At 46.3% G+C, this 14237-nt stretch overlaps 1 protein-coding gene across 1 annotated transcript in view; it reads right to left on the bottom strand.

Annotated features, from left to right (window-relative positions):
* The window catches only part of CA8 (carbonic anhydrase 8), a 100987-nt gene that overhangs the window by 32883 nt on the left and 53867 nt on the right, over window positions 1-14237 (bottom strand). The window contains exons 5-6 of the mRNA XM_063450411.1: window positions 13413-13475; window positions 11860-11908 (exon numbers count right to left, since the gene is read on the bottom strand). Coding sequence (XP_063306481.1) covers window positions 11860-11908; window positions 13413-13475 — 112 coding nt within the window. The remainder of the gene's footprint in view (window positions 1-11859; window positions 11909-13412; window positions 13476-14237) is intronic.

Here is a 14237-nt window from a genome sequence, read left to right as displayed (position 1 = left end):
ACTATATTATTGAACTCAAATTCTGGGTGAGCCTCAGTTATACCAGGAGCCGGACACCCTACAACACTACGTGGTGCACATGTATTGCTCACATGTATCCCATTCTGCCTTTGCAGGAACCTTGCGGCACGATGTGTGAAACATCATAGACCCGGACTCTAGATTTCCAAAGGATGATAAATGCTGCAGTAGCAGCATCAGTGGAGAAGGCGCTTACTAGAGTGTGCAACCTCCCACCTGAAAACTCAGGACAACTTCAGTCCGACAACCAAGATGTGGAAGTAGCAGAGGGTTCTGAGACATCCAGGGTACCCATGGCCATTCCTAAAAGACACTGGAAAGGCTCGGGCTCCGTAACCAGGAGATTTAAAGGGAAGGCTCTACTCAAGAGACCTAAGTGTGTAGAATCACACTCCCTCCTCCACTTCCATCCTCTGAGGAGGAAGGCTCTTATCCCTATTCACCCGCTATGGCGATAGTGGACGAATGGCGAGCAGATGGCTCGACCTCTGATGAAGAGGACAGGCATGATATACCAGGTACAGAATCACGTTATGTTGCAAACACTGATGAAGCCGTCTTCATTGACACCCAGGATCTACCTCTATTCGACCCATGGGCAGTACGACACCCAAGATCTTCTAAATGGTGCCTACAGGACCATCTCTCACAATCCATGCATTTTTGGGCAAGAAAGACTTTGGAGAAGGAGGTACATGCACGCCTTTGCACAGAATGCCCTCGTCCGAACCTCGCGGACAAAGTAGGTGTCACCCCAGAGTTTGATGCCACTATAGTAGTCTTCATGGCATGGATGGGACGGGACCCTTGTAAGGGGATAGAAAAAGGGCTACACAGGTTAAACTCCTGGACGTGTTGGGTCCCATGGCAGAGATCCTATACTATGCAGAACTTGCACTCTCATGCAACACCCCATTGGATCGAAATGATATTAGGGAATGGGCTCACAGAGCCATCTGTATGCTGGGCAACACAAACGCGGCACTTTGCACGGAACGACGTGAGGCCACCCTTCTGAAAATTGACAACGAGCTCTTGGATCTAGGGAAGAGAGAACTAGGACCATTGGCAAATGGATCATTATTTGGTGAACCATTTATCGCTGAACTTAAAAAGCATGTGAATCTCTTCACCACACTGAATCTCTTCACACCACATTGTTTAGACAATTGTTTTGCCCTAACCCTGGCAGGAGTGTTTTTGGCAGGGCTGGTCGGCAGAGGGGCCGTGCCACCAGCTGCTTCTGGCACACAGGTCCCAGACGCCAACAACCTTCTCCATCATTCTACCTATGTCAAGGTCAAAATTCAACCAGAACACGTTCCGAGCAAGAGGCTCATGCAGCAGAGGATGCGGTCTCTCCCCCGCAGGTGAGTCAAAATTCTTGAAATTCTTGTACCAATATAACTGCTAGCAGACTGTCCCATATTTCACAGAACTGTGAGGCTATTTCAACAGATGGTTGGATTCTACAGACTGTTCTGAGATACGTTATAGCGTTCCACTCTCTGCCCTCGCAGGTAGGATGTCCTCCTCTTTTAAGAGGGGCGGCAACCCACAGGTCTCTCATAGACGAAGAAATCCGTGCCCTGTTCGCCAGTGCAATACATAAACAGCTTGGGCGGAGCACGATCCAGGGACCTCACGGAGGCGACAATGGACATATACCGATTCTGCCTATGCCGCAACATCACTCTATGAGCAGAGTACTTACTCGACAACCTACCAGCGGAATGGTTCTCTCATCACTGAACCAGTGCAGAGGGGGCTGCACTGGAGGCTGGAGCTGCAGTCAGGACCGCTGGGGAGTCTGGGAGCAGTAGAAGTCCCGCCCCCTTCTGACATCATCAGAGGAGGACGGCTGACTTCACTGCCCTGCTCCTGCTGCGTGCTGGCTGCAGGGAGAGAGGTGAGATTAAAAATCAGATTCTCCAGCCAGAGGCAGGGGATTCTGATTTTTGCGCCCCCCTCCTCTGGCGCCCTAAGGCCTGTGCCACCTTATGGACGCGCCGGCCCTGAGTATATATGACAAACAGTTTGTTTCCAAGTCCCTTTCACTTCTTTTTGTTTCTTTTCAGTTTGATTCACCTTCATAGATCAATACATAATATCGTCAATCCTCCATTTGGGATTTGGATCGTTTACATTCTAAATCTTCATTGTTGTAGTTATTGTTGTTATTTATTGTATTTTAAGGATGCGTTTCTTGTTTTATCGCATCAAAGAAAGAGGAAGTGCTCAAGGGGGGAGGGGTGCTTTATACCCTGTTACATTATGTTTTTTTCACTAAACTTTATTGTTAAATCTGTGTTGCTGGAGTTTAGTAAAGAGAGTTTAATGCAAAATATTTGCCTCCTGCCCTTAATAAAATTAAGATTGTAGGTACACTGCTTTAGCATAATCTACAATTGTATATTACTATATTAGTTATTACTTGATATATTTTTTTCTATTTTAAAATGTTGAAAAAATAATATTAAAAATGTATTTAAAAATATTAAATCAGGCGGAGCCTGACCTCGAAGGAAGATGGACGCTTGATCCCTGAGCTCTCTCTCCCCCCAGTACTATAATCCGCTACCATCGGCATCCCTTCCAGCCACAACCCTCCCCAAACAACACTGCACTGCCCCGCACGACCTGCCTGACACCTGGCAACATGGGAGGAGGGAAAAAAAAAGAAAGAGCAGACGCCATCGGTCGCATCGCTCTTCCGCACGCCAAACCCCTCGCAGAGGCCTACCTACTCCCAACAAATGGAGGAGGAAGACTCCGACCCTGAAGAAATCGCCCCCTCATCGAACCCGACGGCCCCACTCACCATAGCGGTACTCCGTGGCATGCTCCGAGAGGCTACCGCAGACATCAAATCCCACGTGGCAACGGAGATCTCGAAACAGCTAGAGGGCCTCAAAACCGAAGTGGCCACCCTTGCCTCCAAAACAGATCAAGCTGAGACCCACATCACCAAACTCCAGACTACCGCGGCGGAACACGCTCAAGACATCGCCTATTTTCACGGCAAAATTGCGACCCTGGAAGACGGCTTGGAAGACCTCAATAATAGGTCGCGGAGAAACAACATCCGGATCCGCGGCCTCCCCGAAACGGTAACTTTAGACCAACTACTGCCCACGCTGAGGTCCATATTTAAAGATGTAGCCCCTGATCTCACCCCCAGAGACCTAGAAATGGATAGGGCCCACCGGGCCTTGAAACCTCCTAACCTCAATCAGGCCACTCCCAGGGATGTCATCACTCGCCTCCACTACTTCCCAGCAAAGGAGAAATTAATTCAAATGGCCAGACAGATGCAGCCCAAATACAAAGATGTCCCCCTTACTTTCTTCCAAGACCTCGCCCCGTCTACACTGAAGAAACGGAGGGATCTTAAACCCCTCACTGTGGCCCTCCAACAGCAGGGGCTGAAATATATGTGGGGCCATCCCTTTAAACTAGTTGTCAGGAAAGATGATCAAACCCACATACTCCTTCACCCGGCGGAGATGGTCCCCTTCGCGGAATCCCTAGGGATTCAATTAATCAAACAGGTCCCTTTCCTCCACCGGGACACAGGGAACCGCCCGGATGGCAGGCCCAGATCTCCGCGCCCCACAAAAAAACAAAAGCAGCAAAGGATGGACATGGGGGCTGACCGACCCTCTCAAGACTGGTAACCACTTCACTTACCCGTCCCCTGCAACACCCGCACCGGAACACCACACCCTGCGAAGCCCCACACCGGAGTATGCACTCACTCCTGACCGCACACCAGCTACGACTCCATGACCACCTCCAACGGAGATCTAGACATCGTCCGTCCCCCGGACTCTGACAGTACAGACACACTATGGCTAAAGCCTAACTGCCTCCCACAAACCCCCACGAATGCACATATCAGAAGCACCCCACCTTCCACCTGGACCATCACCGCCGCAGACCTGGAGAAGCTCTCAGTCCTTAACAGACCTGGACACCCCAGCTCCCAAAGCTCCCTCGCCAAGCTCGGATCACTGGGCACAGGACATATCCCTCCATACCCTCTGGAGCACAGCAAGTATTGATCAGGACTTCTTGGGGAGGGGACCGGGGGGAATGAGGGCGAGCCACGAGGCTTGGGGTTCTAAATTTAGCTACCCTTGTGAGACACTTGGTCATCCAACTATTGCCCCCCGACACCTGGACAATATGGACACACACCCGGGGACACACCCCCTCTCTGGCCCCTATCTATGGGAATCCTGCTAGGCCTCCTAGAAATGGGGACAGGGGGGGGAAAGAGAGAAAAAGAGTGAGGGGTTGTAAAAACTCTCTCTTATTTTTGTGTTTGTTTTGTTTTGCTTTGCTTATTTATATATTTATTTATTTGTTTGTTTATTTATTTTTTTTTTATTTTTATTTATTTATTTTTTTTTTCTTTATTTATTTATTTTTTTTTTTTATTTTCTTTCTTCATTCCTGTTTTTCCAAGGTAAAACAACAAGAAGGGCTCTTAGGTGAGCTGCGTGGACAATACCTGCAGATCACCTGTACTCTTCACCTGATTTTCCTGGTATCGTTGATATTTTTGTTCGCATCTCAATGTTTAATGACTAAACTATTTGCTTTCCTAGAACACACCCCTAATACACCCTACTGCACCGCAAACTTCAAGAGACATTGCACCGCACTGACTAACTATAGCCCCAGGTTCATAAACTATCATCGAGATACCACATGTCTAAACCGATGGACCCCATCCCTACTGCACCAGAAACCCCTCGACCCACCCAGGACACATTGACCTGCCCCTTATACAGCGCCCCACGCGCAACATTGACGTGAAACTCCACTATACCACAGATAGGAGACAGGGGGGACACCCCCCCCAAAAAAAAAAAAAAAAAAAGCACCGACACTCCCCACTCCAGAGATTGGGCCCCAAGAAAGACTCCGGGCGACTCACGAGTCGGTCTCCATCGGACCGGACTTACCCCACTCATACATACAGGGCCCAGAGACTACATATATACACCGGTGCGGGTTGACTCAAGCTATAATTCCTAAGAGTTCACTGTTGTTTACTCATGTTCAACTTTACCTATGTTTCTAGTTATTTACATGTTTGTATTTGCATGGAAAGGCACCTCCTCTCTAGAAGACGACGGACCTGCTCCTATTAACGGACCGTACAACACACGACCGACACTCCTCGTATAACAAGAAATCCTTCACCTCACCTCCCGAACCAGAAATCAGCTGACCCCCACCTCCCACCTGTGGCGACAAGAAGGGACCACTCACGTCTCAGCTAAGTACCGCCACCTCTGAGAACCTGAAACCGTGAGTGAACCATCCCAATACGTGCTGGGGGGAGAGACGAAGGGAGCATGAAAACCTTCCTCCTCTCTCCCCCAGGTACGCGCACACGCCCACATCAGGGCACAATTCACACCTACCCCCCCTCAGGCTCTACTAACACCCCCTAAATTGCCTGGCTGACATTCAGTAAGACCAGGGACCCTACACACACACACACACCCACCTCTCTCCCCGCCCAACCCAACGACCAACCTAGCCTCACCCTCCCCCCACCCCCCCCCCCCCCCACGTTGTTATTTCACGGTACATCTTAGGAACCTCCTCAAACTAATACACTTCTGCCACATTTAAACCACCAGAGATGCCTAGAACAATCTCGTGCATATCCCTTAACTGCAAGGGCCTTAATAATCCAACTAAACGGCACCAACTTTTGAGATGGGCAACCCGCTCGAGGGCAGAACTGATCCTCCTCCAAGAAACACATTATGATGACTCCAGACCCTTCCCTCTACGCAACAAGCACTACACAACTTGCCACCTCGCAAACTCCCCTAATGGGAAAAGAAATGGAGTGGCCATTCTAGTACATAAATCCTGCCCGATACACTTCACGCGCACCGTCCCAGACCCCCAGGACCGTTACCTCACAATAGAGGGCCACTTAGGGAACCATAAATATGCAATTACCTCCCTATACGCACCTAACACCCCCGACGCATCTTTCTGGTCGACCCTCAAAGCACACCTCAAACTGTTCAGCTCCCACCACTTGATTATAGGAGGGGATTTTAATGCAACCATTGCCCCTGAGTTGGACCGCAAACGACCCGCTCCCCACAAACGAGGGTTCACTTCCCGCCCCACGAGACTAGACGGGACCCTCGCAAACTTCACACTCCACACGGGCCTCCATGACGTGTGGCGGCTACACCACCCCAATACCCTAGATTTCACATTCTTTTCTCATCCCCACTCCTCGTACTCCAGAATAGATATGTTTCTGATTTCTCCCTCCCTTCTACCCCAGGCCACGAAATCGACAATAGGTACTATCGCGTGGTCAGACCATGCGGAGATCTCCCTCGACATAGAACTCCCCTTAGCAGCCAGGACCTGGACTTGGAGGCTGAACCCCACTCTGCTGCAAAACCCAGAAATTCTACGTAATACACACACTGCTATAAAACACTACTTCACCGAAAATATACACTCTGTCACCTCACCCAGTTCACTTTGGGCAGCTCACAAAACGGTTATCCGAGGCACCCTGATTGAACAAGCCACCAGACTCAAGAGACAGAAACTCAAAGATCTAGAACACCACATACACTCCCTAAGAGCTATCTCTGCTCAACACAAACAGGACCCCTCCCCGGACAAGCTAGCCCAAATACAGATACACCAACAAGCTATCAAGACCTTTATGTCCAAAGACTCCCAAAAAGCGCTTCTCTGGACTAAACAACTTTTCTATGACAAATCCAATAAATCAGACTCGCTCTTGGCCCACAAACTGCGCCATAAAACTCGAACCAAAAACATAGACCACATTAACTCCCCCGGAGGTACCACACACACCACCCCTGACCAAATCGCCTCCGTCTTCGCCGCGTACTTCGCAAACCTTTACGACCACCAATCACAATCGGGACATGACCACCCAATTGACCCTCAAGCTATAGAATCTTACCTCGAGCGCATCCCTCTCCCTGCGCTCTCAGACGACACGAGAGAACGACTCGCTATGCCCATCACAGAGGAAGAAATAGCGCTAGTCATTAAATCTCTTAAACCTCACAAATGCCCAGGCCCAGACGGATTCACGGGCCAATATTACAAATCATTCCCGGACGCCCTCCTACCCCACTTAACCACACTGTTTAACTCGCTACTTCAGGGCGACGCACTACCAGAGGATATGCTGAGATCAAACATCACCCTAATCCCGAAACCGAACAAATCACTCTCTGACCCAGGCCACTACAGACCAATATCCCTCCTTAATGTGGATATCAAAATCTTTACCAAACTCTTAGCAAACCGCATCCAATACTCCCTACCCAAACTAATCCATCCCGACCAAGTAGGTTTCATCCCCTCAAGACAGGCCAGTGATAATACCAGGCGCATATTAGACCTCATTTGGGTGGCAACACATAAAAAGACCCCGACCCTCCTTCTCTCCATGGATGCCGAGAAGGCTTTTGATCGCCTCCTTTGGCCCTTCCTCTTTGCCACCCTCAGGAAATTCAGAATCCCCGACCCCATCATAGCGGCCCTTAAATCCCTTTACAATAACCCTACGGCCACCCTTCTCATACCCAATTCCGGACCTACCTCATTTAAAATTCATAATGGCACTAGGCAGGGCTGCCCTCTCTCTCCGCTCCTCTTCGCCCTTTCCTTAGAACCCCTTCTACAAAAGATACGAGACACCCCGCAAATCACCGGTCTCAAGGTGAGACACACCGAATATAAGATTGCGGCTTATGCCGACGATATCCTCCTCACACTCGCGAACCCAACCCAATCCATCCCTCCCCTACTGTCCCTCTTGAACGAATACGCGGCACTCTCAGGATATAAACTGAACCTAGATAAAACGGAGACACTCCCACTGGGGATCCCTGAACGCGACCTAAGAAGCCTCCGCCACTCACACCCATTTAAATATAACACGACTAGTATCCCATACCTTGGCATCCTCCTACCGGCCAACCCAGAATCCACATACACACTCAACTACCCCTCCCTGATTCGACAGGCCCATACAGACCTACTCACCTGGACCACCATGCCAATCTCATGGATGGGCAGGATTGCCTCCATTAAAATGAATTTACTTCCCAGATTCTTGTATCTATTCCAAACCTTACCCATCCCGATATCCCGGAGCGACTTCAAGACTCTCCAAACCAAAATAGACAACTTCATTTGGTCTAACAAGCGACCCAGGATAAAAAGAACCACGATGTATAAAACCACGAAAACTGGGGGTCTGGGACTCCCCAATTTCTTAACTTACTTCCAAGCTGCACAAATATCACAAATACAACAACTACACGCACCCCCAGGTCTTAAACTGTGGGTAGACCTCGAGCACGACCTCATGGGAGGTGATCACCCCTCACTCCTCTTTTGGGTACCCAAACACTCCAGACCCGCCACTCCACAAACACCCCCAGCCCTACGCACCTCATTCCAGATATGGGACAAAATTATACAGCACTCCCGCCTTGTCAACTCCCCCTCCCCCTTGACCCCACTCTTAAGAAACAAACAGTTCCCTCCAGGAATGACCCCTCGAGATTTTGCACATTTTGAAGACAATGAACTCTACCGCTTCTTCCACTTCTTCCGATCCAACCAGATGCTCCACTTCCCGGACCTACCCAGAAACACACCGCTAAACACCTCAGACCACTTCAGATTTCTCCAGATCCGTAGCTTCCTACAGAATCCCCAACACTCCGCCACGGCAACCGCTACCCTGACCCTATTCGAACGAGAATGCATACGCACCCCGATACGCAAAGGGCAAATCTCCTCTATTTACACCCAACTTAACTCCTCCTCCTCAGCAGATGCACTAGCTTACACCAAAACATGGGAAAGGGACATTGGCCCCCCCAGCGACCCTTCGGACTGGTCTGATATCTGGGAAGCGACAGCATCCCTTACCATTTGCGTCAACCATAGGGAACAGGCCTACAAAACACTCCTCCGTTGGTACCTGACACCCCTGCGGATGAAGCAAATGAAATGCTCGACTACAGACGAATGTTGGAAGGGATGCGGAGCACAGGGTACCTATATCCATGCTTGGTGGCACTGCCCACGCATAGCGCAGATCTGGGTGGGGGTAGCGGACCTGGCATCAGCCCTCCTACATACAAAGATCCCTCTCGACCCGTGGATCTGGTTATTATCTAAACCCCACGCCCCCCTATTTAGGTCACAGAATAAACTGCTTGCCAAAATAGCTCTGGCCACGAGGCGCACTATAGCCGAACAATGGGGCAACAAAAACATACCCACCCTAAACACTGCACTCAAAAAAATAGAGGAAGCCAGGGAAATGGACAAGCTCTCAGCCTTACTCCATGACACAACCCACCACCACAACAAAGTTTGGGACCCCTGGGTCATATATAGGCTCACTCATCCCTGCCCATAAAGGCCGGCCACTCCAACACCCCACTCCCACTACCTGCTTCGAAGACCACTGCCCGGACCTACCCTAATTCCCAAACCTCTCACCACCCCGCACACACCCACTAGATCAGCTCAGACCACTTCCCAGAGGTCTCCACCCACTTTGCCACCCTAACTTGGACTATCCCTCAACCCCGAATCACTCAACTAGGGTGGGCCCATGACACGGAACCTACCCGGGGAATAGATAAAATGACCTTGAATACACCTCAGTCTTCTACCCGCACAATCGCACTTAACCACACTACAACAACGCGACCCCGACAACTTCACCCACCCACCAAGGGGACCCCACAGGGAACCCACACCCCCATACCCCCTCCCCCCGGCTCTAATCATCAGGCCCACATCCTCCAAAATACATCCCTGGACCACTGACCACCAATGGCGCACACTAGCACGTGCGACCCACTCCCCGCTCGACATGGCCTAACTCCTAACAACGACGCACGAGCATAGTTCCTATAAGAACACTAAGATCTCATTTGAATCATAGAGATGTACCTCACCCCCCCCCCCCTCCACAAACCTAACCCATCTCAGTACCCCTCTGGAAATACACACCACAAGGCCGCATAGGGCTGTCAAAACTGAAACTCTACTACCTGGAACACCTACCGACCCATATCTGTGGGAACGGGTATGACGACTGACCGCAACAATTAGCATTTAAAGTAACGATAAACCAGCCTATGTGACCTCATTCCTGAGAAATATTGATTGATTCATTGTATTGAAAGACTCATATTTGTACCCCACCCCTCTTTTACATTCTGTATCCCTCACATACGTCTGAAAGACTTAAAACTCTGAAAATAAAGAATTTATATAAAAATATTAAATCAGACGAAATGTCCTCTAGGCTCGCTATCCATTTGGGGTACCTACATTGAATGCCTACCATCCAGTAGATGTCGCATTCTGTGAGCCACTGTGTCACAAATGTAGGGGGTCTAGGCGGAGAAGTACGCAGTAAGGTTTTGTAACAGGAGGCAAGAGATTTAGGTTTGGATGGGGCCCGCCAGCATCTATCATACAGAGCTTCCAGGTCCATAAGGTCTGAGTTATGTAATGTAATATCGTGGGTGACATGGGTGGGTATAATACTCCTGAGTTGCATATACAGGAACACTGAGGAGTTGGGTAGGTGAAATTCCTTTTGTAGTTCTGGAAAGGGTTTGATGTGGTTTATATGGAGGACTTGGTTGAGGGTGGTTATTCCTAGCTTGACCAAGGAATGTAATGAGAGCCAGGGTGAAACCGCTTTCAGGGCTGTCAGTGAGGAACGTGGATGGTATTTATAAGGTGCGGGTTGTTTTTGGCGTATCGCGTCCCAGTGATGTAGGGTTAGCGTAGTTGTTGGAAGGAGTGTTGCGTCTTTGGGGCGTAGCGTTTTTGGTGTCCAGAGTATGTTTACTAGCGATGTGCCGACCAATTGGTCAACTTCCATGTCCACCCATTGGAAAACCCCTTTTGGGGTGTGAAGTTTCACTGCCACCTCTAAGATGGCCACCTTGTAATATGTGTGTATATCTGGGAGGCCAACACCTCCCTCCAAGTGGTGAGTCTGGAGGAAGCGTTGGGCGATTCTCGGTCTGTGTGCATCCCATATATAAGAGGACAACACTTTTTGGAGCGATTTAAAGAACAGTGGAGGAGCCCGTAGATGAAGGAGGCGGAAAACGTACAACAGTGCTTGCGCACTCCTACGCTATACTTCTACACCTCTACACTCGCACAATGGATACACAACCCATACGCAACAATTTAACGTAATGCAAGTTGTGTCCCAAACACCATATGCTACGATTCGTATCAACCACCGCACACAAGGTGATGATCAGTCTCTGTATCTGTATTTAGTGTAACCCACATATTATATATTATGTACTATGTATTATGTATTGCATACTTTACAATACCTGTTCTGCCCACTATACTGTGTACTCATATGCTACATCAAGCTGCAATGCATGCCAAACTGTATTATTGTGAACCCCGACTTACCTACCCCAATCCCCCTTCTTTCTGTACCCCTCCCTTTTCCCCCCTTGAAAAATCTTATCAATAAAACATTGAATTTTAAAAAAAATATATTAAATCATTTGGAAAGCTTATCCAACAATCCTAAATTTTGTTCCAAGTTGGAAAAACACTCCGTCTCAGCTGTCTTGGAGATAGTAACTACAGTATATTTACTATGACTATGGTTGACGATGACAAAATGTACATACCAAAGTAAAGATAAGAGCTGCATAAATAACAAAACAACCTGACTGTTTAGTAAAATGTAAGACAAGTGTTTAACAAATCACTCACCTGGTAATAATGAGTTAGGATTAAAGCACGGAATGGTTTTAGACTTTCCCTGAAACACAACAAAGTTAACAAATCACTATGAAAAAAAAAAAAAAAACTGTAAAATAATATTTATTAGATACTATGAAATGTTCCATAAACAAGCTGCAATCAGTAGACCTTGAGCTGAAGGACAACATTCTACATAGACATGAATTACACTAGCACATATTTTAATTTCAATGAAATGCGATATTTAAAATTGCAAGGACAGATAAATAAATCAGTACTCTATCATTTTTGTGTCCACCTTCATTATATTAAAACATACATTGTAACAGGATAATCAAAAAGGTATTTTGCATGCAGAAGAAATCATTTCTTGTATCTGTGTAAATGTTTTCTATGCAGTTGGTCTTACCAACCTTGAAATATAATAGTCATTATCTACTAATCTTAAAATGAAATGACCATGAAGCTTATATTCATAACAAATATATATTAATATAATATCTGGAACCACATCAGTCAATGCCACTTGAACCCCTTACAATTATATCAATATTTTTGTGTTTAATACATAATACAGGATCTGTATAATGGCTTTATCTAAAGAATAGGAAAACGGGGCACTCAGCAGGTAACTTTCTCTATTAGAACAATTCCCATTAAATCCCCAGTAAATCTCACTATGGAAATCCCCATATAACAATCCCAGACTTACACTGTATTACACACATTGATAGCAGATTGCATTATTTATAACAGTTAAATATCAACGAGAAAGATTACTAAAGTAAGAATAAAAAAAATAAAAAAGACTCTTCCAGATGTAACATAGGGAAGTAGTACAGCGAGACATCTGGCTTACTGCCTTGCAAAACCATGCTTCGTATTTCCACAAGGTGAATAAACTATTACATGAACATATTCATCAGATCACTGTGGGATATGTAAGTGTTATTGTCTTAACCGTTCATTCTAAGTCATTTAAGTTGCAGCAAGATCTTTTTGTAACACCGCAGTTGCTCTTCAGTACAGGGGGACGGGAGACCTTCTGTTGGTTTTGCCTTGTTGTTTGATGGTGCAATAAATAAGTAATGCAATCAAGTGTTTTAAATAGTTTATGGGCCTGGAGTAATAATAATAAGCAAGCAGATGTGTACTACTTAGTATTCAAATGGTTGATGTATAACAGAATAATAATGGTTCTATGACATTCTGCTTATAAAACAATAATAAAATACCTCAAGTCATTAAACCTTCTAGTGCATTAAAAAGCAGATGGAGCTGAGGTGAGAGTGAGTGTATGTGCGTGCATGTGTGCGTGTGTGTGTGTGAGAGAGAGGTATGTATGCTATATTGCATTTGTATTTTCTTAAATATTTGTTATTGGTTGTGTCATTGTCACTGTCTATTTTTTGTGTGTTTACATAACACCTCCACATAACACCTCCAATGACGTAATAAACAGTAGAAATATTCTATGGGCCATTGTTTGTTCTAGACTAATTTACTTTTCCCCTGCAGTTTTTGTGAAGCAATATTTTTACCCACATGAAATAACCACTTACTTTATACTGGATGTCCTGAAGAATTTCTGTGATGGCTTTTAGTCCTCCATTTTCTTTTCCGATCTTAATACAATGTAATAATAATTAAGATAAACTATTAATAAACATATACGTTGGGGTTAATTCATTAAAAATCGAATTCCAGTGAACTAGAATAAAAAAAAAAAAAATACTCTATAATAGCCATCAGTTGCATGTATTAGGTTTTCAATTCACTACAAATTGCTGAATAAATGTCTACGTGACATCTGAGGTATGTGGTGCACATTTCATGTCAATACATTTTTGTGGCTAAAACACACACGGGGTTATTCGCTAAACACCAAAGTTTGCCCGGATGAAAAGAATCACGTGAAAATTACCCAAATTCCAACAGACTAGTAGAGACGAGTAGTTCACTTCTGACAGGTAGTAGTATAGTAGTGGATATTTTAATTTCACAGACATAAATTGGGATAGAGGGACTAGAAGTTCAGCAAAGGGGAATAAGGTTTTTGAATCTGTTAAATGGCACCTTCATTTCACAATTGGTAGAAGCACCAACTAGAAAGGATGATTGTCTGGATCTGGTTATAAGAAACAATGTTGATGTTCTGACGAGGAGCACTCGGGAAATATTGATCACAATAGGGTGTCTTTTGAAATAAACTCAAAAATTCAAATGCAAATGGGTTATTATAAAACATATAATTTTAAAAAGACCTATTTTAAAAAGATACAGGCTGCTTTACAACTCATTGACTGGGAAAAAACTCTTTAGTGAAAAAAAAAAACACTGAGGATAAATGCAATATCTTAAAACAAATATTAGAAATGTACCCTTTT

The sequence above is a fragment of the Pelobates fuscus genome, chromosome 4 (assembly GCF_036172605.1).
Source record: "Pelobates fuscus isolate aPelFus1 chromosome 4, aPelFus1.pri, whole genome shotgun sequence".
Classification (NCBI taxonomy): domain Eukaryota; kingdom Metazoa; phylum Chordata; class Amphibia; order Anura; family Pelobatidae; genus Pelobates; species Pelobates fuscus.
This window is presented reverse-complemented; position numbering and strand designations above follow the sequence as displayed.